The sequence below is a fragment of the Melospiza georgiana genome, chromosome 2 (assembly GCF_028018845.1).
Source record: "Melospiza georgiana isolate bMelGeo1 chromosome 2, bMelGeo1.pri, whole genome shotgun sequence".
Classification (NCBI taxonomy): Eukaryota; Metazoa; Chordata; class Aves; order Passeriformes; family Passerellidae; genus Melospiza; species Melospiza georgiana.
Window position 1 is genome coordinate 106046995 of NC_080431.1, and position 24243 is coordinate 106071237.

At 39.2% G+C, this 24243-nt stretch overlaps 1 protein-coding gene across 1 annotated transcript in view; it reads left to right on the forward strand.

The window, feature by feature from the left end:
• PHEX (phosphate regulating endopeptidase X-linked) overlaps positions 1 to 24243 on the forward strand; it is a 94822-nt gene that overhangs the window by 23787 nt on the left and 46792 nt on the right. Inside the window, exons 6-12 of the mRNA XM_058018462.1 lie at positions 1667 to 1735; positions 2300 to 2416; positions 5418 to 5501; positions 5809 to 5954; positions 12545 to 12638; positions 17561 to 17689; positions 21167 to 21268. Of these exons, the coding sequence (XP_057874445.1) occupies positions 1667 to 1735; positions 2300 to 2416; positions 5418 to 5501; positions 5809 to 5954; positions 12545 to 12638; positions 17561 to 17689; positions 21167 to 21268 (741 nt within the window). The remainder of the gene's footprint in view (positions 1 to 1666; positions 1736 to 2299; positions 2417 to 5417; positions 5502 to 5808; positions 5955 to 12544; positions 12639 to 17560; positions 17690 to 21166; positions 21269 to 24243) is intronic.

A 24243-nucleotide genomic window follows, 5' to 3' on the forward strand; every position in this document is an offset into this window, starting at 1 on the left:
AAAATTCTTTTTGTTCACCATTGCAAAATCATCAATGGGCCATAAAAGAAGTGGAAACTCCAAATAAAACTTTGTTCAGCATTCAGCATGATATTTTTTCTTTTTTTTTTTTTTCATGAGTGCTGAAGCTGGTGGTTAACATTTTTGGTTTATTTCTCATATTTGTGCTCTCTTGGTTTAATGTGCTGTCAAATCTAATTCTTAAGATCAGGGAATTTGAATGAGCATTTAATGTAACAGTCACATTATTGAAATTCCCCAAATAATCAGGAGTTAACTATTGCAAAGACACATGTACAAAAAGCATAAGAGTATATTCTTTTTGCATCATTGTGCTGACAAAAGAAAGTTATGCTGTTTTTCAAAGAATGAGGATTGCACTGAGCATCACAATTACTCTTTTCTGAGGATGGTTTGCTTTGTAGAGGAAAAGATTACATTTATTCATTCACTTAAAATTCTAAGTTTTATTTATTTTTTACATGTACATTTTTTTACATAATTCACTTAACCTAAAGTATTTGGATAAAAAAAGGCCTATATGAATTGTATGAATAAATACAATCTATTGTCACTAGACTTATCTTTTAAAAACAATTGCAGCATCAAACAAAAAATGTTTAGAACATCTAATAAGTTGTCTCTGCTCCAATCAGTATCTTAGTCAGAGTTTGGAAGCTGGTTAGTGGAAGTTTTCAGCTTTGGCTTTCAAACCCTAACCTAACTTGATCACATTGAAAAGTTCTGGGAAATCTCAGTTCCTAGTAATTACTACAAAATATGTGCTGCATAGTAAGTTTTTCCTGGTTAGGAAAATTCCTATGTTTCAAATGAAGCAGTATGCAAATATTCCCATGTAGATGTTTCACTCAATACGCTAAATGCAAATCTCAAACTTTCAGGCCTAATTCCAATATTAGGGTGAATGTAGACCACAAAATCTGATCCATGTTTAGATGGAAAAGGTAAGTGAAGGCCAAAGATCCATCTGGACTACAAGACACCTTTAGCTAAAGTACAGAGGACATAACAATATCCTGTGCATGCAATCCTGGCTGGTAGCCACTTCAGTTTCAGTTCATCTTTTCAAAAGACTGAGTACAGCCCCCAGTGCTGGTCTATGTGAAGCTCAAAAGTGTAACCTCAGTTGCAGTCACAAAAACCTGATGATGCCTCCCAGACAGAGAGCAGCTCTCATGCTCCAGCACCTCAGGGGCATTTGGTGCATACACTGGACTGGTGTGGTCCCAAGCTGACTCTTGTACCCCTGGAATAGACATAAGATGGATGCATGGTCATCAGAAACAGGGATTTGATCCTGTAGACCCAGTCCTTTTGCATTTCCTACTCACTGATGTAGCTGTTTTAAACACCTAAATCACACCTGTGATTCTTTTCTTTAGGTGGCTTAGCTATTGCAGGGGGTCATCTGAGGCTCCTCAGATCACAGTAATGTGATAACAGTAATTACCCATCAGCACAGCATAGCATTTTCTTGTTTTGAAATCTTGTCCAACTCGGACTGGTGCAGTTTTATATGTTAGATATTTGCACAAAACTACTGTAATTGTCAGAAAAACATGAACCCTTCCAAAGCTGCTTGTCAGTTTGTCTTTGAATCTGATGAATTTACCTGTTAAATGTTACTTTGTGTTGTTTTTAACAGCTTGATCAAGCAAGCCTCTCTCTGTCGTCTCGAGAGGATTACCTAGAAAATACCACAGAAGCCAAATCTGTAAGTATTGTCAACTGGATAGTAGAGCCACCATTTTCCCCTCATCTCTTTTAATTGTTGGTTTTGTTTTGTTGAGCTCCAAACTGAGAAAGGGCTGTGCTTTGTTTGGATTTGGATTTTGCAGTTTATCTAGCAGAAAACTCCACTCTTATATGAAACACTCTTGCAAAGTTTCCTAAATGAAGCTTGCACTTGTATACAAGTACTTCTGTCTCATGGTGGTTACTGTATTAGTTGGCCTAAATACTGCTGTACACTTTGACATATTGTATTATCCATTTGTAAGAGCTGAAAGTTGTCAGTCTAATCCAGAACTGTCATTTGCGTTTCCTGAGACTTGTACTCTCTGAGCCACAGCAGTTGTCTCTGTCATGCACAGTATTTTTACAGTGTTATTTCTCCTTTTTAACTTGCTTGGCATTCAAGTTAAGGAAAGCACAACCTTGGTTCCTAAGGCATGAAAGCAATATACCCCTTCCTATAGCTGGGCATTTCTGGTCTGCTGCTGCAACTCTGCTCAAGAGCAAATCCTGTTGACATTTCAGTCTTTCTCTTTCTTTACAGTACCGAGATGCCTTTTTGAAGTTCATGGTTGATACAGCAGTGCTGCTGGGTGCAAATGCCTCCCGAGCTGAATCTGATATGAAATCAGTTCTAAAACTGGAAGTTAAAATAGCAGAGGTTGGTAATCCAATATAATCCTTTCTTGAAATGAAAAGTCATTGTATTAACAGCATTAGCAAAGGGATTTTAGAAGCAGAAGGAAAGGAACAAATCCTGATGAAGAAAGGATGAATAATATTTCTCCCTTAGTTAATTGTTAAACTGTAAATTTTATTTTATTTTATGTCAGGGGAAAAACTTTAGCCAAATACCCTTGGTGTTTTAAATTGCAATGTCAGCCAGGCTGACCAGAGGCAAGCCTGGGGGTGGCATGGCAATGTTTAAGGGATGGTGTATTAGCAAGGTCCTTTGGTCTGCCATCTCAGTGGAGGTGGGGGATGGAGATCCATATGGCAACAGAGATACAGGGGCTGTTGATGTGTTAGAAACTGTGGAAGTGCCTGAGGATGGTCCCATAGGAGTTAGGGCTTCTCCTTCCAAAAAGGTGATGAGATCAATATCCCAGCTGAAGTGCATGTACACCAATTCACTGGTACCCACTGGGCAGCTGGAAAAATATGACATAACTCAAGACCTTACATGTCTTTTCCAACCTAAGTGATTCTATAATTTTGAAGCTGTGTAGAATCTGAGCTCCTGCCATACACCTGTGTGGAGAATACACAACACGTCTGTTTAAGAAGCAGATTGAGATGATTCTTTGTGTAACAGTCTAAAAGCAGTGTAAGACTTAGTTGGGATATTGGATCTTGGTGGTGAGAAGTGGTGTTTACAACAGTACCACCCTTAGCTCCTGAAGTGTTTTCATAAAGTAGTCTAGGAGAGAGGATGTTTTAATTTAGGGGATCAACTGAATTTAGTAAAGCTAAGTGTATTTAAAACTGGTACTTGGTTCTGACATTTACTTGGTATCATTTTTGCAAGGAGTTTAATTTATGCCACATAATTATTGCAGATTGAAGGAATGTTTTTGCTTCTCTATATCTCTGTTTCAGTGTGGCTTCTACAGGAATCCCACTCATGGGAATGGCAAGTTCATTATCATTTCAGCCTCTACTAAAACTAGAGAGAAAGGTTGGCCTCAGTGGTCACAACCCTTTGTGGCTGGGAAACCACAAAACGTAGGGGCACAGACTTGATGCTGGTTTGTAGAACTGCCAGCTGAGCTGAGTATTCCTTCATACTGGCAAGAAAAGGAGCTATCCCTGTTAAATGCTGGTCTCCTGTTAGCAAAGAAGCCTGTTGCACAGGACAGGTGATGCAGCAGATGTCTTTTATCTGGACCCTGCTGTTGCAGTCCACAGGATGCTTCTTAATGGTGTTTGTAAAGAAGTTAGGGCCACACAATAGTAGCCAATCAGTGTTTCCATCTCTGCTGAAAGGGATGAAATTTTGTTAAACATCTAAGCCAAGCCAAATAATAATTTTCAGTTACTCAGATGGACTAATGCACAAATACTTCCTTGTGACCCAGCACACTTGAAAAGCAGTACATATTTGTTCTGTTTATCACTGATGGCATAAGAAGATGTATCCTTAGCTCTGGTAGCTGTAATGCTTTCCTTAACAAGTGTCTTACAGAGCATTAATCCACAAAGTATGTAAGGGAAGCTGCCATGTAAATGACATGGATCATGTAACAACCCTCAGCATCAGTAATGCACATCATTATGCAACAAGCCATGCTTGCTTACAGGTTCTTTTAGTAAGAATAATCCTCCTAACATCTGTCCAGATATTAGGCATGAGTCAATGAACATGGATTGTTGCATTAACCTTAATAAACAGAATGATTATATAAACATCTTACTGTGATGGAGGTAGTCCTGTTTGTCACTGGAGGTTTCACTGTATCTAGGGTTCCTCTGCATTTTTCTAAGTAAACATGTGCAACGGAGAATTCCTGTGCTCAGGAAGAGGCAACAAGAATACTTTAGATATAGGAAGGAGTGGCATACTTTGAGAGATCTTGTTGTGTACAAGGAAGATTTTTTTATTAAGTTTGAATCACTGGAGCTAGAGGGAAGGTTTTGAGGGGAAGGGAGTAAATTGGTTCAAGAAGTGTTTAAAGATTTTTCAGATAAATGAAATCTGCAGAAAGGGAAAAGAAACTAATTTTTTCCCTTATGGCTGAGCAATTCTAAAACCATAAACACTTACTGGAGATTTTTGTTTGGAGAAGTGCCAGCTGTCTGGTTGGTCTGGTGTCAATCTCTGTCCTTCAGAGTGCCCAGCATTGCAGCCTGTTGTATAGGATTTACCTTACAGCAGGGCTGGAATTGCCATTGGGAATTTTTGTTTGAACACTGAGAAAATTTTGAGCTATATCTTGTGCTTTGTTTGTTTTACTATTATGAACCACAGGGGTGTCTCGGAGTCTGCATGTCCTTCTTGTCAGTTATAAAAGGACTTGCTTCATATTTAGGATTTCTTTTGCTGTATCCTTGGAGGCTGCAGAGGAACTTGAGATCCATCTCCTCTGGTCGCACAGATGAGAGGCCTGACTGGGGAACGCTTTATTCATGTCTGGGCTATATACTCAGGTTTCCTGCTATGGAAATCAGGATGATGGGGTGAAATGGGGAGAAACTTGTGTGTATCTGGCTCTTCCCCCAGGTGGGGTAAATCCCTAGGAAGAAAACATTCAAAGACATGAGATGCACTTCTAGCTATGAAGATGCACCCATCTCAGATTTGACCTGTTAAATCTGAGGTTGGCTTCTACTCGATAGGAAGGAATGAATAAATATTAATGCTCTAGGTGTACTTTTATCTCTTATGTATTAGCATGTCTTTCCTTAGCATAATCAGAGCTAAACCAGTCTAAAGTCCAAAGACGACATGCAGCTCAATAAATTTCCCAGTAATAAGTTAAACATAAAAGGAACGATGTTCCATTTCTTCCACTTAAATGCAATCCTCAGAAACAGATGCCATAAATGCTTGGAAAACAGGTGGTGAGATATTTCTGCACCAGGATTATGAAGGATGGTAATGACGTAAGAGCCCCTGCAAGATAATGGTTTGATGGTTTTGTGCATTTTTTTCTCTTCACCAGATCATGATTCCATATGAAAACCGGACAAGTGAGGTGATGTACAATAAAATGAACATATCAGAGCTTAGTGCCATGATTCCACAGGTTGGTTGGGGAGAATTGAAATTTTTTTTTTAATCTGACCTGTATAATTAAAACTGTCGTTAGTGTTCAGAGCAGCATGTTAAAGAAGTATCATTAGGAATGTGTGTGCTCATTTGCAGAGTATGTTCTCTTAAATATAGTTCCAACTTTAATGAGGATTGAAAACATATGTAATGACAAAGTGTAATAGTTTCTAAGTTTTTAATAAGTAAAGCATTGAAACGATTAGTTTTAAAGGTGTAACTTAGTTAATAAATCATCTCTCTTCCATAATCTGCTTTAACCAGCCTTCTCTTTGTCATTGCAGTTTGACTGGCTGGGATACATCAAGAAGGTGATTGACACCAAACTCTATCCTGAGCTTAAAGATATAGGTCCTTCAGAAAATGTGATTGTCCGTGTTCCCCAATACTTCAAAGATTTATTCAGGATACTAGAAAATGAAAGGAAAAAGTAAGGATCTTATGATGGTTTCACTCACACTTTTAAGGGGACATCAAATGCTTATTCTATTTTTTTTCCCATGAGTTTCAGCTATTCTTGGAATCAAGTCTCTAGGCAAACAGTCTGTTTGGATTTGTATGAATGAGGATTTAGATATTACCCTGTGCACAGCAAGAGAATTTTCAGTTTCAACACATTTCTTCTATGGTTAACACAGGTTGCAGTAAAGCTGCTCTTTCCAGAAGCATTCAGCATCTCTTACTTTTACAGGGTCTTGTATCTTGTGAAATTCTTTACACCTGTAGAACAGTTGTAAAATGCAGGTAGCTCAGATTAAACATGGTAGATGTGCTTTGCACAAGGAAGCAAGATGGCTTTGGGCAGTAATGAAAGAGTGACATCCCACTTGAAACATCCTTACTGATGACATCTAAGGGATTTCTGTGATAATTTGGTCTCTGAGGCATGTTACTGAACTTGAAAATAAATTTTGTTAAGATGTTGTCTCCAAATATCAATCTGTGCTGATTGTACAGTATGGCCACAGCCAAATGTTTTTCAGAAAAAAAAGGACAAAGATTATTCTTATATTGTCTCTCTCTATCACTAGTGATGGGATGCTTACATTAGTTCATAGTACCTGTAAAAATAGAACACAAATCAAACAATTAGAAAAATAAAAATTACTGATTTGCCTACAGATCATCAAATACCCTTTCTTTAAAAAGATTCAGATAAGTAGCATTACTGCTGCCAATATTAATCTATTGAAGAAAGTTTTTAAAATTATTTGGGCTGTCCCTGCTTTCTAACTCAAAGTTTGTTACATCAGTGGGTATATATGTGTGATTTAGAGGATGCATATCTAGCAAGATAACAGAGAATTAGTTATTTCCTGCATAAAAATAGATTTAGATGCAAATATATTTTGTAACTACAGAGTAAATATGTGGACACTTTTTCCATTAGTTTCTTATTCAAGGAAAATCTGAGTATTCAAGAGAATTTAAGCCAGCCTGTGTGTGGTGGCAGAAGGGCGCTGGAGTAAGACCAGAAATAATTGCACTGCCTGTCTTTAGCAAAGCTCAAGACCAGGTTTCTGACCTCACAGGTCAGGGGGAGAGGGTGAGCAAAATCAGTTCCAGTATATTCACGCTGCATATTTTATAGGTGTTAATGGCTTAGGCATTTTCTGCCCAGTCTTATCCTAAGAAATTGGCATCATAAAATGTTAGAAATGGCAAATAGTGCTAAACTGAACCCAAGCAGGCTTCAAATTCTTGTGTGTAAAAATGTATCCAAACAGCCCAGGCCTGATAACCAAGACCATGTTTATCTATTAGGTGATAATGTTCATTACTTAAAATGTCAGAGTCTGCTCCAGAGGTAACCTTGCTATCTGGCCTGAGAAAATTAGGAAATCATCTCAATGTGGACTCCTAACAATGAGGTCTCAGCATTTCCCTGTAGGGTGAACTGTGAAAGCTTAACAAGGATATTTTCTTTTAGGTAATCTCATTTGTCATTCTCCATATGACATTTTAAAGATTTATTTAATGTAAACAACATGAATTTGATTTGTTACTGTAAATATCTAGACCTAAAATTCCTAGAAAAGCATTTCAAAATTTTAGATTTGCTTCAGTATTCATCATGGGAATTATATTCTCATAATTTCAGGAGATGGAGTGTCATTAGGAAAAGCAGGTACTTTCATCAAGTTCATATTCTTTTCAGTTACAAGGCTATCCCTAAATTATACTTTTATTCCAGTGCTTTGTGTGTCCTCTTCCTGAATGAGCACCCTGCTAGCCTGGGTACTATTTAAAATGTCACAAAAAGATGGCTCATGCCCCAGTATTTTACCCAGTGATCTGGTAAAGTATTTAATGAAGTTTGTTTCAGGTGGAGGAAAGAATGGAGTGAAAATTAAGTCTGGATACAGAAGCAATTTGTGTTGGAGGTGGCAAGCTGTACAAACTCACAATCTCTGTATTAAAAATTTCTCCCTCAGAGAACCTGCTGAGCAATCTTGAATTGTGAAATCATTCACGGGGCAATATTATTAGAAGAGAGCACATTGACATGGTGTAGCATGAGTTTAGCAGAATTTTCCTTAACTGCATATAATCAAGTTATTGAGTGGAGCTTGAAATAGGTGCAGCAGTGTCCAGAGGTCAGTCTGGAATCTCCAGGCCAGGGCACTGCTGTGACTCCAGCCCAGGAGCTGGGCTCTCCATAGCCAGCTCCCCAAGAAGCTCAACAACCAGCCTGCAAGAGTTTCTACCAGCTTGGGGATAGCTAGCCTTAGTCATGTCAGGCGCTGAAGTCACGCCTTTATAAGAGATCTCCAAGGTTTCCTTCAGCTTTTTGGTGTACTAATTCATTTTCATGGGGTTTATCTCTATTAGAGGAAGAAGAGAAGTGTGTATGTAGGTGTAATGTAAATGAGCCATGGCAGAGCTCCAGTACAGCTGTGCCATGTGAAGGGGGAGACAGAACTGTGCTGGCACTAACTGGGAGCTTATATCCCTTCCCTGTTACCGGTGTGCTGGTGCTTTATGGGAGCCATAAATAGGATACTCGAAATCCATCCTTTCTGGAGATCTTTGCAGCTGTTGAAAGAAGCAGATTTTTCATTCTCATAGATCTCAGAATGCATAATTAGTTTAATAGAATCATAGAATGGTTTGGATTGGAAGGGACCTTATATATCATCAATTACAGAACAGGCTCCTCTAGGTGGGTTTGGGGCACCACCAAGTCCTTAGAGTTTTAAGTGTTGGTGCTCGTAGTTCTCAGGTGGACTGGGGTAAGCATCAAGATTTAGGGCCAGGCATAGTGGGGTATCTAATCCCATTTTGGGCCCTGGCTTTCATGGAGTTCAATTAATCATTGTTCTAAGATCTTCTTTGCTGTGGAGGCCTTATTGGTATCTTGGGCTTGTGAGAGCTCAGTTGCTTTTTAATCTTAGCTGCTTGGATAACATGTGACCACTCTGCACGCCGTTATGAGGTGAATTTGGGTCTCCTGTAGGACCGCGGTGGCTGGCACAGGGTTTACTGTCCCTAGACTTGCTGTGGCTAAGTCAAGTTTACCCTTGTTGCAGCAGCCCTGCCACAGGCAGGAGCCCTTGCTCTAAGCTGGGTTGCTCAGAGCCCCATTGTGCTGACCCACTCTTAAGGCAAGGGCAGCCTGGCCTTGAGAACTTCCAGGGATGGGGCATCCACAGCTTCACTGGACAACTTGTTCAGTGCCTCATCTCCCTCACAGTAAAGAATTTCCTCCCAACAGATAATAAATCTGTCCTTTTTCAGTCTAAAGCCAGTCCCCCTTGTCTATCACTGTATGTCCTTGTAAAATGTCCCTCTCCAGCTTTCTTGCAGGCCCCTTTTCCCTTGTCTTACCTTCCCATACCTTTGCAATATGGGACTGTTAATTGAGAAGAGCTCTAATTCATATAGCATATGAGGAATTTTCTTCAGAGTTGGAGAGAGGCACTGAATCTCTTTTCTGATCTTAGTCTGTGTCTGGAAAATCAGAGAAGTTATAATAATTTGCCTTGAATTAGTGCCTCTAGCAATAGAGGCAAAAGTTTTTCAGTACTTTTAATTTGATTCGTGACTCAATTCTGAATAGAATTTTCAAACAGATCCAAAATTTGTGAGAGATCTTTTTCTTAAAATGTCAATTAATTTTCCACCTATCTCATATTAAATCTGTCCTCTTTAATTGCTACCATGTCTGTTGATTAAAATATTGCAAACTGACAGAATTTTACATGAGCAACCTACTTTATTCTCAGACAGGACAGAAAGTGCTTTAGTAAATATTCATAAGTACTGGTATAATTTTAACTGTCCCAGCAAACAATCTCTCTACCACTTCCTTTGGGAGTGTGTGTGATAATAAGGGTCATACTGGTTAAAAGTGAGCCTACACTTTCTGCAACAGGCATTTAGCAGGAAGTTAAAATAGAGTGTACTCTTCTGAAGGGTTACAACAACAAATAGTCTGGTCTCATTGAAAGAACAGAGAGGATTTTTATGTTTTATTTGGGTACTGGATTTTGCTTGATGTGTAGAGATTAACTTCTCTGAGCCTCAGTGAACTTATTTGTGAAACTGGGATGAAAATCACCCCAAGATCTGCACTGTAGCAACTTTATCAGCAAAAAGTGTCAGTTTTTAATCCAACTGAAGATAATGAAATGATTTGAAGTTTGCATAGTTAGCCCAAAATGTGAAATAATCATTCCCCAAATAGGTAAATAAATTCACATAAATTAATATTTTATTTTGTTTTAAAAAACAAACTAAATCACACTGGGCTTCAAACACATCACAACAAACCCCCTCAACCTTTCCACCTGTTTCCCACCCCTGATCCATAAGCATTCAAGTGGAACCTCCCTGTTGTTTAATGCATTGTGGATTCTGTTGTGGTTACAATCTGGAATTATTACTGTCTCATCAGACAGTAATAATTGGTTTTAGCATGTGTCAGCCTTTTCCTTCCCAAATTAAAGCAATCACCAATTAATTACATTTCCTGCAACTGTCATCCACCTTCATTACTTATACCTGACACAAACATTTCTGAATCCTTGTTGATATTACTGCCTTTCAATAAGTCACCTTTTGAGACCCCTTTTATGAATTTCAGTCTTTCATTCATTGCCATTTTGAGAGAAGTTCCCCAACTCAAATGTAAGGACAAACATTGCTGTGTGAAAACAAGTACACAGAAGACAGAATTGATTTTGGTTTTTTGAGTTAGTACCAAATTGTAATACATAATTGGTGCATGATATTGATTTATTTAGCTAAGGATTTTACCCAAGGCTTTTGACTGGAAGCAGATCTTTAACCTTTTAATCTGTGAGATTTGTATAAATTCTGCAGAAGTTGATACAGCTGGGTATTCTTCAGCTCTGCTGAAATATCTGAGGCAGATTGTTGTGAGGTTTCTGGAGTTTGAGTAATTTACCAAAACAATGAGAGCCTAGGGTGCTTCACTTGTCATTGAGTGAGAAAATTCCACATTGTCAGAAACTTTTTAAGGGAAAAGTCTGAACTTTGTTAGGCATTTCTTAGGTTGAAATGAATTTTTAATGATCCTAAAATGGTGTGATTATCTAAACAGAGCTAACTATTTTGGCTTTTGTGACTTGTACCATCTTATAAATGTACATGTCACATGCTAAAAAATCTTTTTTCAGATATGTTTTACAATTATTATGGGCATTTAGGTGCACTATAGAATATATCTAAAAGAGGGAATATACCCAGTGTGAGAGATGCAGCAACACATCTTGAGCTGAAGGCTTTGTATGGGTGGACTGGAGCCTGGTTAGAGGCAAAACCAAAGTTATGTCTCAAGCAAATGCTGCTGTCAAGACAGCATGCCCACAAAGTGTGCTCCCAAGCTGTTCTGATTCAGAGAAGGGAGCTGCTTGGGATGTGTCTCTGCGTGATGTGTCTCTAATGGAGTGACACTGCAGCAACAGCTGCATTGCCCCATACCTATGGCAATGGGAGATTGCAGAAATGGGCTTTTAGAGATGGGGGAGTTGTTCAGACAGCCCATAATAGCACCCTTGGTTGCATAGGAGCCATTTTTCTATTCACAGAGAAGTCTATGGCCTGTCAAAAATGTTATGTATATCCCAGTGGGGAACAAATAACATTTGAATATCCTGCCTTTGAAGCAATGACTGTCCTTGAAAAATATGTCATGTATAAAAGAAGGTGAGAATAGTAAGTGTAGGCCATTGTTGGACTTGTTTTGAGACTGTTTGAGGTTGAATTGTGTATTTCAGAATGCACCTTTAGCTCATACAGCCACTGCTGAACATGGAGAGATATCAATCTAGGATGCATAAATCCTCCAGTCAGGTGCCCAAAGTTTTAGAAAAGGGGCACAGATGCCAGATCTCCTGGGAATTTTAAACAAGCTCTTCCTTGATCTCTCAGCCTCAATTCTCAGAAGATTTTTGTTACTGATACTTCTCTTTTTTGGTATTTCAATTATCCATCTGACAAAACAGGAATGGTAATACTTTAATAACTTTGTGAATAGTAGAAGTTTTCAAAGCATATTGATAACTTCTAATGAAAGATACAAATATGAGATAATGAGAGTGTATATGGGATGGACTGTTATCTGTTCTGTTACCATTTATGTGCCCTACTAATGAGGGGAGATAACATTCACTTTGATCTACAAAAGAAAAAACAGTTAATCTCTGGATAGAACTTTGATGCAACTGTTATTATAACACAGTTCTTGCCACTTCTAAGGAAAATCAAAGCTGCCTTTTGAAATAAAACATTACCTAAAAATTACATACTATGTGATGGACCTGTTATAAATTATCCCTAGCAGATGGTTATTATGGGGCAATTATATATTAAATGGCTGCAATCATACAGATTCTTCCATGTAATTGGGATTTATCAATTTGGCCATCACTCATTAATTGTTAAGGTGAAGTTTCCACCATTGGGGTAAAATGTTTGGGGAGATATATCTGTAAGTGCTTTGTGGTACATCATATGTGTTTACATGTCTGATAAAAAATATTCCTGATTTAACAGGACTCTTGCCAATTACCTGGTATGGAGGATGGTTTATTCAAGGTTATTTAACCTCAGTAGACGCTTTCAGTATCGGTGGTTGGAATTTTCTCGGGTAAGTTATGCTTTCATAACATTTACCAGGGTCCTAGTGCTGACACTGTTGGTTTCCCTTATAGTTGCCTATACCTTTGCAAAACAAAAAATGTTTTCCATGCTGGATATATTTCTTGAATAAAGTTTTTTATTTTTGAAGATACCCTCTAAAACAATTGATAAACATATTTTTTGTGTTTGACACTAAGACACTTATATGACACTAAAACAAAAAAAGTCTTTTAGATGATGTTAGAGAGGTTTTGAAACCTCCCCTTTAAAAAACTTAGTCTTCCTTGGCAGAAACTTGAATTAGGTTATGTGGGCTGTGACATTCAGGCCAAACCCTTTTGACCAAAATCTCTACTTTTTGAAAACTACTGTTTGCCCATTTGTGAATACAGCTCTACTAAACCAGAAGTCTAGGATTTTACTTTTTTAAAGCTTTCTCAGCACTCTCCCATGCTCTAATGCCATTACAGGAGCTCAAGCACAAGGATACCCAGTCATTTCCACAGAGAAAATGATCAGGTGCCTTCCAGCTTGGGGTTGCAGAAGAACCAGAAAAGTGCCAGAAGCTGTGAGAGCAGAACCAATTATCTGTTCAGTAATATGGGCATCTATGTAAAACACATACATTTGATTCAGTGAACCCTGAATAGGAATCCACCTTGGTAATTGTGTGGGCAGTGTGAGGGCTCCTTAAGTAAACCAAGGATGAAACTGAAACGGAATGGTGCTTGGTCTTGTGTCTCAGCTTCTTTGGATGCTGAACTTTGTTTGCCATTATGAAAATTGGTGGACAATAGGTGGCTGGCGTGGTGCAGGAGGTGTGGGGGTTCTGTCCTCCCTGGTGAGCCATGCAGGTGACTAAATAATCTATACTGTTTTGCTTTGAGGAATACTGGAATAGTTCTGAGTTGATCACATACCTAGCAATAATCTCCAATAGCTTGATGGAAACTACATAGGAAAGGCAGCCTCTTGTACTTCTGAGATCATATTCAAAATAGTCTTGTTAAAGATGCTATTTTCTTAATGTAAAATATGAGAAATTGGCTGTCAGAACCACAGTGACAAGTTTGTAGGTGTTCCCTCCTGGGACATTTCTTGCTAGTCAGGAAAAATACTTTGATTCTGGCTATCAGCCAGTCTGTAGCATAATACTGAGTTACATTGAGTTATGTAATGGCAGAAAAAATCCTGAAAGAAAACATTAAGCTTTGGGTACTGTGCATTTTCATATGGTAACTGGCTGCTGTCACATCTCTGGGACATAGAAGCTTAGAGAGAAATCGAATTCAAAGTGATTCAGTGCTTATTAATAATCTCATCAAGGCTGTCATAGAATTACAGAATGGCTCAGGTTGGAAGGGACCACAGTGGGGTCTTCTGGTCCAACCTCCCTCCCTGCTCAAGCAGGGCAATCCCAGAGCACAAGGCACAGGATTGTACCCAGGTCATTCTCCAGTGAAGGAGATTCCAAACTCTCTCTGGGCAATCTGTGCCAGTGCTTGTTCCCTGCAGAAGGAGGAAATTCTTCCTCATGTTCAGGTGGAACTTCCTGTGCATCAATTTCTGCCTCTGGTCCTATTGCTCAGCAACACTGACGAGAGCCTCCAAAAGGCTCCATCCTCTTGGCAGCTCCCCTGCAGATACTTTTAAACAGTGATGGGCTTCCCTCAGTTGTCTCTTCTCAAGGCTGAACAGGCCCAGCTCCCTCAGACTTTCCTCATAAAAGAGATGTTCCAGTCTCTTCATCCTTGTTTCCCTTCACTGGACCTGCTCCAGAAATCTCTGTCTGTCTTGTCCTGAGGAGCCCAGAGCTGGACCCAGTCCTGCAGACAGGCCTCACTGGGCTGGGTGGAGGGGCAGGATCACCTCCCTGCCCTGCTGTCCCTAATGCACCCCAGGATCCCCTTGGCCCTCTCGGCCCCGGGGCACTGCTGGCTCATGGACAGCTCATTGTCCATGGGACCCCAGGCCCTTCTCTGCAGAGCTGCTTTCCAGCAGGGCACCCCCAGCCTGTGCTGCTGCCTGGGCTGGTCCTTCCCCAGTGCAGGGCCCTGCATTTGCCTTGTCTGAACTCCAGACCCTTCCTCTGCCCCTCTCTCCAGCCTGTCAGGCCCTTCTGAAGGGCTGCCCAGCTCTGGGGGTATTGGCCACTCCTGCCAGCTCTGGGTCTGCAGGGAGCTCACTGAGGAGGCCCCTGCCCCTTCCTGCAAGTCACTGATGGATAAGTTAAACAATTCTGGCCATGTAAATAGGTGTAGATTTCACAGGTCAATAGAAAGGACATGAGGAATGGAGTCCAAGGCATTGCACTAGTCTATTGTTGAGTAAGATTTGTCTAGTCAGAGGATGGAGAACTAGTGGCACTTTAGGATCATAAAAAAGAACCACCAACCCCTCTGTCAGGTAAGAGAATAAAACATTGAATTACTACTAAAATATATGGCCATGAGATAAATCAGTGACCATTAAAGAAAAGGATGTATTTTATACATTCCTTGTTTCATTAATTCAGTTAGCCTCAACCATCATAAGCAGACTTTTTTTTTTCTCCAGTTTCTTGCTTTCTATTGGTGGCTTTTATACCTTATGTGTAGAGATCTTGGCACCAGGGCCTTAAAATCTTTGCAAGGAGAAAGAAAAATGCATGATGAGACTTTAAAAAAACTTCAGGTTTAGAAATAGAACAAACCTGCTGACTCTAGAGAAAGTGCTTTGAGTACCCACACCAGCAACTATCAGCAGCTCCTCTGCAGTGGCACTTTGAGGCCTTGTAAATGTGCAATGGCACCTGGGGAAGAGGTTGGTTAATTGTGTCATGAAGCTCTGAATTGGCTGGGAGGGCTTGAAACCTGCTATTTATAGCCACTGTTACTACCTGAAGTACTGTGTTTTAGAGTGGTACATTAATATTAGGAGGACCATTTGAGGGAGTTCCTGTTGGCTGTTGTGACATAAACATCAATAAACCAGCTGTGGGATATAATCTATTCCTCTCAGCTCTATTTTTATTGGTCTCACAGCCTGTGCTGCCTTTATGTCCTCCTTACAGTCAAGCCTCCCTCAAAATAATGATAATTATTATGTTGTAATAATAGTATGCCACAGTCTAAAAGTCAGCTCTGTCTCCTGACTATTTCTATGGCTGATGCATACTCACAGCTTTTGGAAGGAATTTCAAGCTCTGATGACTAATACCATAGTTCCCTTCTTTCCCCTGTACCAGGAAAAAGCTCCATTGCAGGTTTACTCTGACCCTAGAGAGAAATTTTCTTCTCCTTTGTTCTTATCTTTTTTTGAGTGTTTTGTTGTGTTATGTATAAAGGTTGAAGAATTTGGAAAAGGAGTTGATTGTCAAATTTGGCTTTGTTTAGAAAAAAAACACCTTATTTTTTATTGGTTTGACTAATAGGGGCTCTTTTTAGAAGCAATGTACTCTTTGCCATCGAAAATCTATTACTGCATATAGAGTATTAATAAAAAGCACTTGGAAATGCAATTCACTGGTGTATTTAAGTGTGAGTCATTGATTATGCCTAATTACAGACAATATGATAGGGAAAATCAATCTTTGAACTACCAAAATATCTCACCTTCAATAGCTGAGGGTTAAGCTGCTCTGGAATTTTTCAACGAAATATTTTCCTATTGGAAAAAGACAAATCCAAACCCTTAATTTTGCTGGACATTTAATCTTGTGCTCAAAGGAGGAGAATAATGGGAAAAAAGAAAGGGCTCAGAAACTGCAAAATTGGTGCTTAAAAGGCTTTTATAATCTGTGAGAGGCCAGAATCTCTATCGCACTTGCTCTGGTCTGATGCTGACTATAGTCTGCCCTTACACTGCTGTCAGGTGTTGGCTGCCAGACTGGAATTGTGCTTCTTCTCTGTGGAAAAGCTTAAGAAGTTGCTTAAGTGGGAAGGGAACACTTTGAACAATGAAAATAACAGAAGTTTCTTAAATCAGCCCTGTTTGTTGTGCATATGAGCACATCTTCTATCTTGTGTGCAGGATTTATTTACACAAACTACATCTTGATGAGCAATGTAATGTTAGCTAGGTAAGCACCCACAGTAATAAGATTGCTCCTGGGAGAAACAGAAACCAAGGCAGCAAATGTTCTTGAGTTCTGTTTCACCTTGTTCCTTGTTGTGTTGATCATTCTTGACTGTTTCTTTTGAAGCTCATTTATGGTGACATCATCAGAGCCTGAAAGTATGGATTTAATACCATTCCTTTAGTAAAGCATGCAAGTTGTTCTACCAATCTCTTTCTGCTGCAACATAGAGTGATTTTTAAATTTTTTTGGGGGGAGACAAACATATTAAGTGTTCTTGAAGATTTAAACCTCTTTTCTCCTGAAAATGCTCCATTTGGGAAAGGAACTGAAAGTAATTTTACTATTTTACACAAACTGCCGTAAAAGTAGTTGGACAGGTAAATGACAAGAAGATGTGAACCTGTACCCATCTGTGTTAGATGTCATTAGTTCTTGGCGATGGAGGGCTCTGCAGGAGCTGTTTCATAAGGACTAACCCAATTTTGATGAGGACAATCTTCCTAGGCTTCTCACCTTGTCAGAGGAGAGGGAAACGTTTTCAGAAGATATCTCACAGCAGGGTTTTTCTAGAGGAAATTGTCTCTCACACAGAAAGAATACCAAGATTAGTCCAAAGTAAGCACTAATTCTCAAAGCCTAGTCCCTCTAAATCACTGCTACCATTGTACTGTTCTGAAGTTTAAAATCTTACAGGTATTTTGTGGTGTTCAAAATATTTGTCATAGCATTGGATGAAAATAGGAATGACTGTAGAGTATCATTGTTTTTCCTTTTGGTGGCCTTTTGACAAATATGCTTTGGTGTGTACCCCGTGTAGATTCTTCTTAAACAGCATGATATTATGGCCTAATACTTGCCTCTGTCAACAGGTGATCCATGGGACTACAACTTTGCTGCCCCAGTGGGATAAATGTGTGGACCTTGTAGAAAATGCCCTCCCCTACGTTGTGGGTAAGATGTTTGTGAAAGCCCATTTTAAAGAAGACAAGAAAGAGATGGTGAGTCCTCTGCAGTCTCTGTCTGCAAATTTTCAGTTAGTGGTTTCATCCTTACAAATTGCCTCTGATGTTAGAACAAAGTTTTAAAAGATGTAAGATTTTTGAAAATGTTTTTATTTGATTTAAAAACACTATGAGAAAATGGAATTAATTTGAAGAAGTGTTAACTTTCTGCCCACCTGGGCACTGCCCCTTCTTTCCATCTGCAGTCTTACAGACAAATAAGCAGTCAGTTCAAAAACAGGTTGAACACTGTTAGTTTATGTAAATAATGACAGCCTGGCTGTGCAGGACCAGAGTGAGTGGTATTGATGAGAAATAGTTTGGTATTGCTAATATAATTTATTATGGTAAAGTTTTCACTGACTAATCAAAAAACTGGTTGAGATTTCTCTGCTTTAGGATTGCTCTTTGAAAACTGTGACTGCTACACAGTAGCAGTCTGTGTAATCTGAGCAAAAAACATGTGACTGGTATCTGGCCCAAATTAAGGGAAGCTGAGAGTCACATAGTGAGAGTTTATATCTGGGATTCAAATTTTTCCTGCTGTACAGTGGAAGGAAATATTCTTCCATACCTTTGAGTCTAGAGAAATGTTCATCCTCATTCTAAAATTTTCAATATTCAAATAATTAATTACCCTTCACAATAATCTATGACTTATTTTCAGTCCATGCTTTTCTTATAAAGTTTTCCAATATCTGCTTTTACAGCCATTGATTTTCCAGCAGTAATCAGTTTTAAATGGACTGATTTAGTCATGAACTTAGCTCTCCATGCAGGAGAGGCACAGCCATTGAGGAGACATGAGATGGGACCCTGTGCTGGGAGCAGCAGCTCTGTGGAAGCCCTGCGCTGCCCTGGCTCAGTAGCCTGAGTTTGCCCCTTTGACTTTATCCCCTTGGACTGCTTTCACAGGGAAGGATCCCATTTTAGAAAGCACATGCTTATTTGACTTGTCCACATCTTTGTCATCTGTTTCCCTCTCTGGTTCTGCATTTCTTTTCATATTTGCCTTCAGCTGGACTTTCCTCTCTGAGATCCAGTTTTTCCATCTCCTTGGAAAAACATCCAGTTTGTAATGTGCTATTTGGCCATTTTGTGGCAAAAATATGCCAGGCATATGCAGTATGTTCTCCTGCACAGATAAGTGGGAAGAGTAGGAGTATAAGAAATGTACACTATATGGAGGGGATGGACACTTTTCATATTTGCATGTGTGAGGAAAAATTATGAGAAGCAGATAGAGCAGAGTTTCTCTTGAAATGCAAGTTAATTAGAATGTTTCTTAGTATGCACATTCCTCTTAGACCAAAGCTTTGGAAAATTATGAAGTCTGAATTCGCAGTAGCACCCATAGTGAGAAATGCATATAAAATTCATAGTCTAGGTCACAACATTCAGTCTTAAAATGAAAAACCCATGGAGATAAAATTACATACAGATGAAATTCGTTGCATTTCATTTCGAAGTATACTTTTCAAGTTAATAATTTGTAGTGTTATCATTTTCATTTCAGTGGTTTTCAGTTCTATTTCTCTTTCTTAAGCAGTAAGAATGCATGTGAGTAAAGCACTCTTATTTGTACAGGTTTTTTTCTTTTTTTTTTTTTTTTCTTCTGGCTTATGGCATATATCTGTCTATGCTAAGCAAATTCTGACTTACGGATAATATGGATTCTTTCCCCCCACCCCGTGTTTTGTGATTGATGTTTCATACCTTAGATACTTCTTTTATCAAGAAAGACATTATTTGTGTCTAAATATAGCACTGCTTCTAACTCAGAGTGCCTGCAGTGTTTTTTACAGTTACGCCTGAGCAGTTTCAGTAATAACTTTGATAGCAGGAATAGGTTTCTGCCCCTGCCCCCTGCAGCTACAGCTGCTGCAGAAAGCTTAAGTATACACCAGGGCCCAGCTGCAGAGCTTGAGTTTGAACTTGTAACCTCCAAATACAGGGAGTTCACCTCATTAGTGAACAAAGTTAATTGAATCAGTGCTCTGTCATCAATATCTTTAAGTTACCCTATTTCCTGGGATGCGGTTTACTGTGAATGTTTACTCTTTAGTCATGGTTAATGCTAGACCTGCTCTCATTGACCCATATATTGCCTCTAAAAATGAGAAAATGTTTTTTGAAATGGGTAGGGAAAAAATGAATAATCCAAGGAACTTTGCTACATTTTTTCTCACTTCACCACAAATAAAGGACAGTTCCACATTAAAATGTTTGCCTGATACATTAATGACAATTTAGCTAAAAGAAATGTTACTTTTGAGGGTTTAGTCCCTGCTTTTAATGACATTTCAGATCTATTAGATTTATAGAATAAGATTATACAAATCTCTGCTGCTTGACATTTTCATTATTTTCAAATGTAACATAACTGATAACACAAAGTTCCAATAAGTCTTCATCTAATGGGTATCTGTCATGTCTTGTGCTGTCTCAACTCTGGTTTGTGCTAAAGGACTTAGGCAGTGGCTGGATCCCTCTCATTGCCTCACTCTCACAGCATTCCCAGGGCTATTTGTTGTGGGGTTCATCTGCTGACATAAATAGACAGCAGGTTGCATACACTTCTGGGCTGCCAGACAGATCCATAGGAATGAGAGCTCTTTAGACTCATATAATGCATATCTTAGCCATTATATTTCTTAGTTTTTGTCATTTCAGGGTTTTCTTAGTGTGCATGCTCACTGAACAGTCCTATTATTATTATTATTATTTACTTGCTTGAGATGCGGTCTTGGCTGTGCAGGGGTGTCTGAAGAAGCAGCTGAGGTGAAGTGGTTGTGGGCTTTCCCAGTTTTGCCCAGATCCAAGCTGTCATTTATGGTCCAGGACCACAGAGGCAGCTAAGGCTGCTCAGTGGTGTGAGCCAGGGTCTCCCTCCCTGCTGTAAGTAAAGGGTAGCAATGCTTCACAAATGCAGCTAAATACAGGCTAAATATTTGGATACTGCCTTGTATTTGGATCATGATGCTGTCAGCCCAAATTCAGTTCTTTGCCAGTATTAATAAGGCGTGTCTCAGTCTCACATAAACCAAACCAGGCCACAGGCATTCTGCAGAAAAGGCTTTATTTGTGCAAATGCCTTTCAGCTGACTCCTTCTGCATGGGCCAGTGATCTAGAACCCAAGGCACAGAAATCTCCCCAAAGGACTGCAAATCTCTCAGTGTTTTTTATCATCTCAAGATGGGTATTCTCACAAATATGACATGAAATGATCAGCAATGAACAGGGTGTGTGATGCCAGAAGGGAAAGAAGATGGAAAAAACTTGCCTTCAGAAGAAGCGTGTTGCTACTGGAGAAATCAGAAATTAGCCTTCAAGAAAGGAGAGCAGATACCATCTGATCTGCAATTATTTGTAGTCTGAACAAATCTATCACTCCTATACACACCAAAACTTTCCTTACAATGATTCTGCCATGATATATTTTACTGGGGAGGGATTTACTAAATATTTTGCAGATGGAGGAATTGACTGAAGGAATTCGCTGGGCTTTTATTGACATGTTAGAAAAGGAGAACGACTGGATGGACTCTGAAACAAAAAGAAAAGCTCATGAGAAGGTAATAAATATAAATGTTGTATAAATAAAATCCTGCTATGATAAAGATTTGACTTGAGTGATAACAGTATGCCATGCACTGTATTTGCAGTTCCAGTTACTGATCATTTTCTTTGTGAAGGGACACATTTGTTTTTCTGGATGTGGAGCCATCTGAGCTCCTGCTTCTCTGCTGAAGTTATTTTTGTTACCTTGTTCTTCTTTCCTTGCATCCACCTTTCCGAATCTGGCTCTGGCTGATGTAGACTATGAGCTTATTTCAGAATTGGCTTTTCTTGACAAAGTCTTCACCTTGACTGGAATCCCAGGGACACAGCAATGTACAGACAGAAAACAGTGCCTGAAACACCTGTGACAGTCAAGAGTATTTGCTGTGAAGAGGGAGGATCTAGCCTAGAAGGGGATATGAGAATAATTCAGGTTTCACAGTTTTTCCTGTGCTGTGGAGGGAGGTCTAACTTGAGAACTGTCTTTTGAGAGCATAATGGTGATCCCAGCTGAACATCCATTTCCTGGCAGAATAATGCCAGTTATGAAGTGTTATAATCAAGGATGGCATTAGTGCTCCTGATTGCTTTCAGATAAAGTCACAATAAAATGCAGGAGGCAAAGGTGAAGGCTGGAGGATGTACTCAAAACCTCCTTTTCACCCTGTTTCCACATTTGCAGCATGTGATGAGTGGAAAGGAAGATTGTCCAGATGCAGAGCCCTGCCCCTAGAGCAGCAATTGGAGGGGGTGTATAAAAAGACAAGTGGAGGGTGTTGTGTAGGTCTGTGTCCTTATTTACCGAGGCAATGGGATATCAGTGAATTAGTAAGCACCCTCTTTGAATAAACTGACAGGCAAGTGCAGCTGAACTGTTCCTGCTCTCTGTACTTGAATAAAAATAGCAGTGTTTAATTTAAAAGCAAACACGGACTTCAAAATTTTTAGTAATTCGAATGAAAAGGCTGTTGAGGAATTTTATCATTGGAAAGATTTAAATTCCATGTGCAGTCCATTTACATTTTATAAAGCAGTGCTATTCATATATGTGCAAATGAAATAGAGCTGCATAAATGCACCAATAAACTCAATAACAAGAGAACAATAGTGAAATGACATTTATTTCCTGCTAACCTGGTGGTAAATTGGCTGCAGTTATTACTTCTTCCTGTCTGTTACACGTTTTTTTTTTGCTAGAAATACCATTAGAAATATAATAATCTGTAATTTAGATATTTGTTAAAATTGATGCAAAATAAGAGCAGGATTATTTTGTAATGATTTCCTTAATAAAGATATTTCTATATAACAACATGCTTAGGTACTGTTTTCAAAATTTGCTACCTACCTTTCAGCAGGGAAATAATACAAACATTGCCAAAACCCAGTGAACTCCTAAAAAAAGCTCTCCCTTTCCCATTTTAAGGAGGATTTTCATCAGAAGGTAGGCTAGATTTCTGGAAGGTAGAGATGGCTGTTTCCCTCTGTTGACAGATTTTGGAAGCACATGGCACTTTGCTCCCAATTTAGACATGTCATTGAAGGTTCTGAATTTAGGAGGGTGAGTCTGGGCTGAAAAATACATGACAAACTAAATTCCATAAGTACAAGAAAAATAATACTACAAGCCATAGTACTATGAAATGTATAGCCAATGGTTCAAAATCATTCTCACTGAACTGAAAAACCATTTCATAGCTTGCTGACATAGGGACAAAGTCAAACTTGTAAGACACGAGTGTTATGTAATGCCTTAGATACTGCAGCAACAATTACGTGATACGACTTACGTCTACAAGTTTAAGTTCAGAAATAGCTGCTTGCTGGAAGGAAAGAGCCTAGAGAGACATTTGGTAGATTTCCAGGCATGGAGTGTATGTTTATTAAATATTACTTATTGTTAATGATAGATCTTCTGTTTGTCCTGGAACTCTTGGATGAGCATGTTTTTAATTCAAGAAATAGATTCATTACATGTAGGGTCAGATAATTCACAGGGGAAATCTAAGTTTCATAATACAGCAGAACCTTCAAAATCTGTTACACTGTTCTAATTAAATCTCATGAGCCTAGCACTTTCTGCTGTTACTTTTTCAATACTTAGGCTTTAATAAAGCAGCACAGACAAGCATGAATTTTATGAGGGAGATTGGTTGGTTAAAAAAACCCCACTATTACTCTAATGTAGAGATCTGTAAAAGTTGCATTTCTTTGTCAATAAATGTCATCCACATGCTAGACTCTGCACCCAGGATGCAGAAACACCAGGAACCAAGTATAAATTGGGAGAGAGAGGGTGCAGGGAAACAGCTGGGGGCTTGGGGGCTGTCTGGTTTGGAGAAAAGGAGGCAGAGGGGCCACCTCTACATCTTCCTGAAGTGGGGAAGTGGAGAGGGAGGTGCAGATCTCATCTCCCTGGGGTCCAGTGACAGCAAGTGCTGCACCCAGTTTGGACAGTTCAAAGCTACTTCATCAGGAGTGGTTGTACTGGACATTAGGAATCTTATTTTTTACCAAGTGGGTGGTCAACCACTGGAATAGACTTCCTGGAGAGGTGGTTGTTGGCCCAAACCTGTGTTTGCGAAGAATTTGGACAATGCCCTTAACCTTGAGCTTTAACTTCTGGTCACCCTGAGGTGGTCTGGCTGTTGGACAAGATGTTCTTCCTTCCAGCCAAAATGTTCTAATTGTATTCTATCAATTAAGTAAAGAAAGGATGCTATTAGTTAGGTAAAGGATATTTTGGTCATTTATGTTTTCATCAGTAAATGTCACATTGTCCCTTGTAGCAGTGCAGATTGGAGGTTCTGCCCTAAGTTCCATGGCAGAACTGTATCCTACATGGAAATGACTGATTCAGTTATTTTGCTCATCCTCTGTATTTTTAATCACATTTCATTCTTGAAATGTTCAAATGCTCTGAAAAGAAATTAACTGCAGAAACCTGATGGTGGTTTTGTTTACTGTGCCCGCTCCATGTGATCTGTTT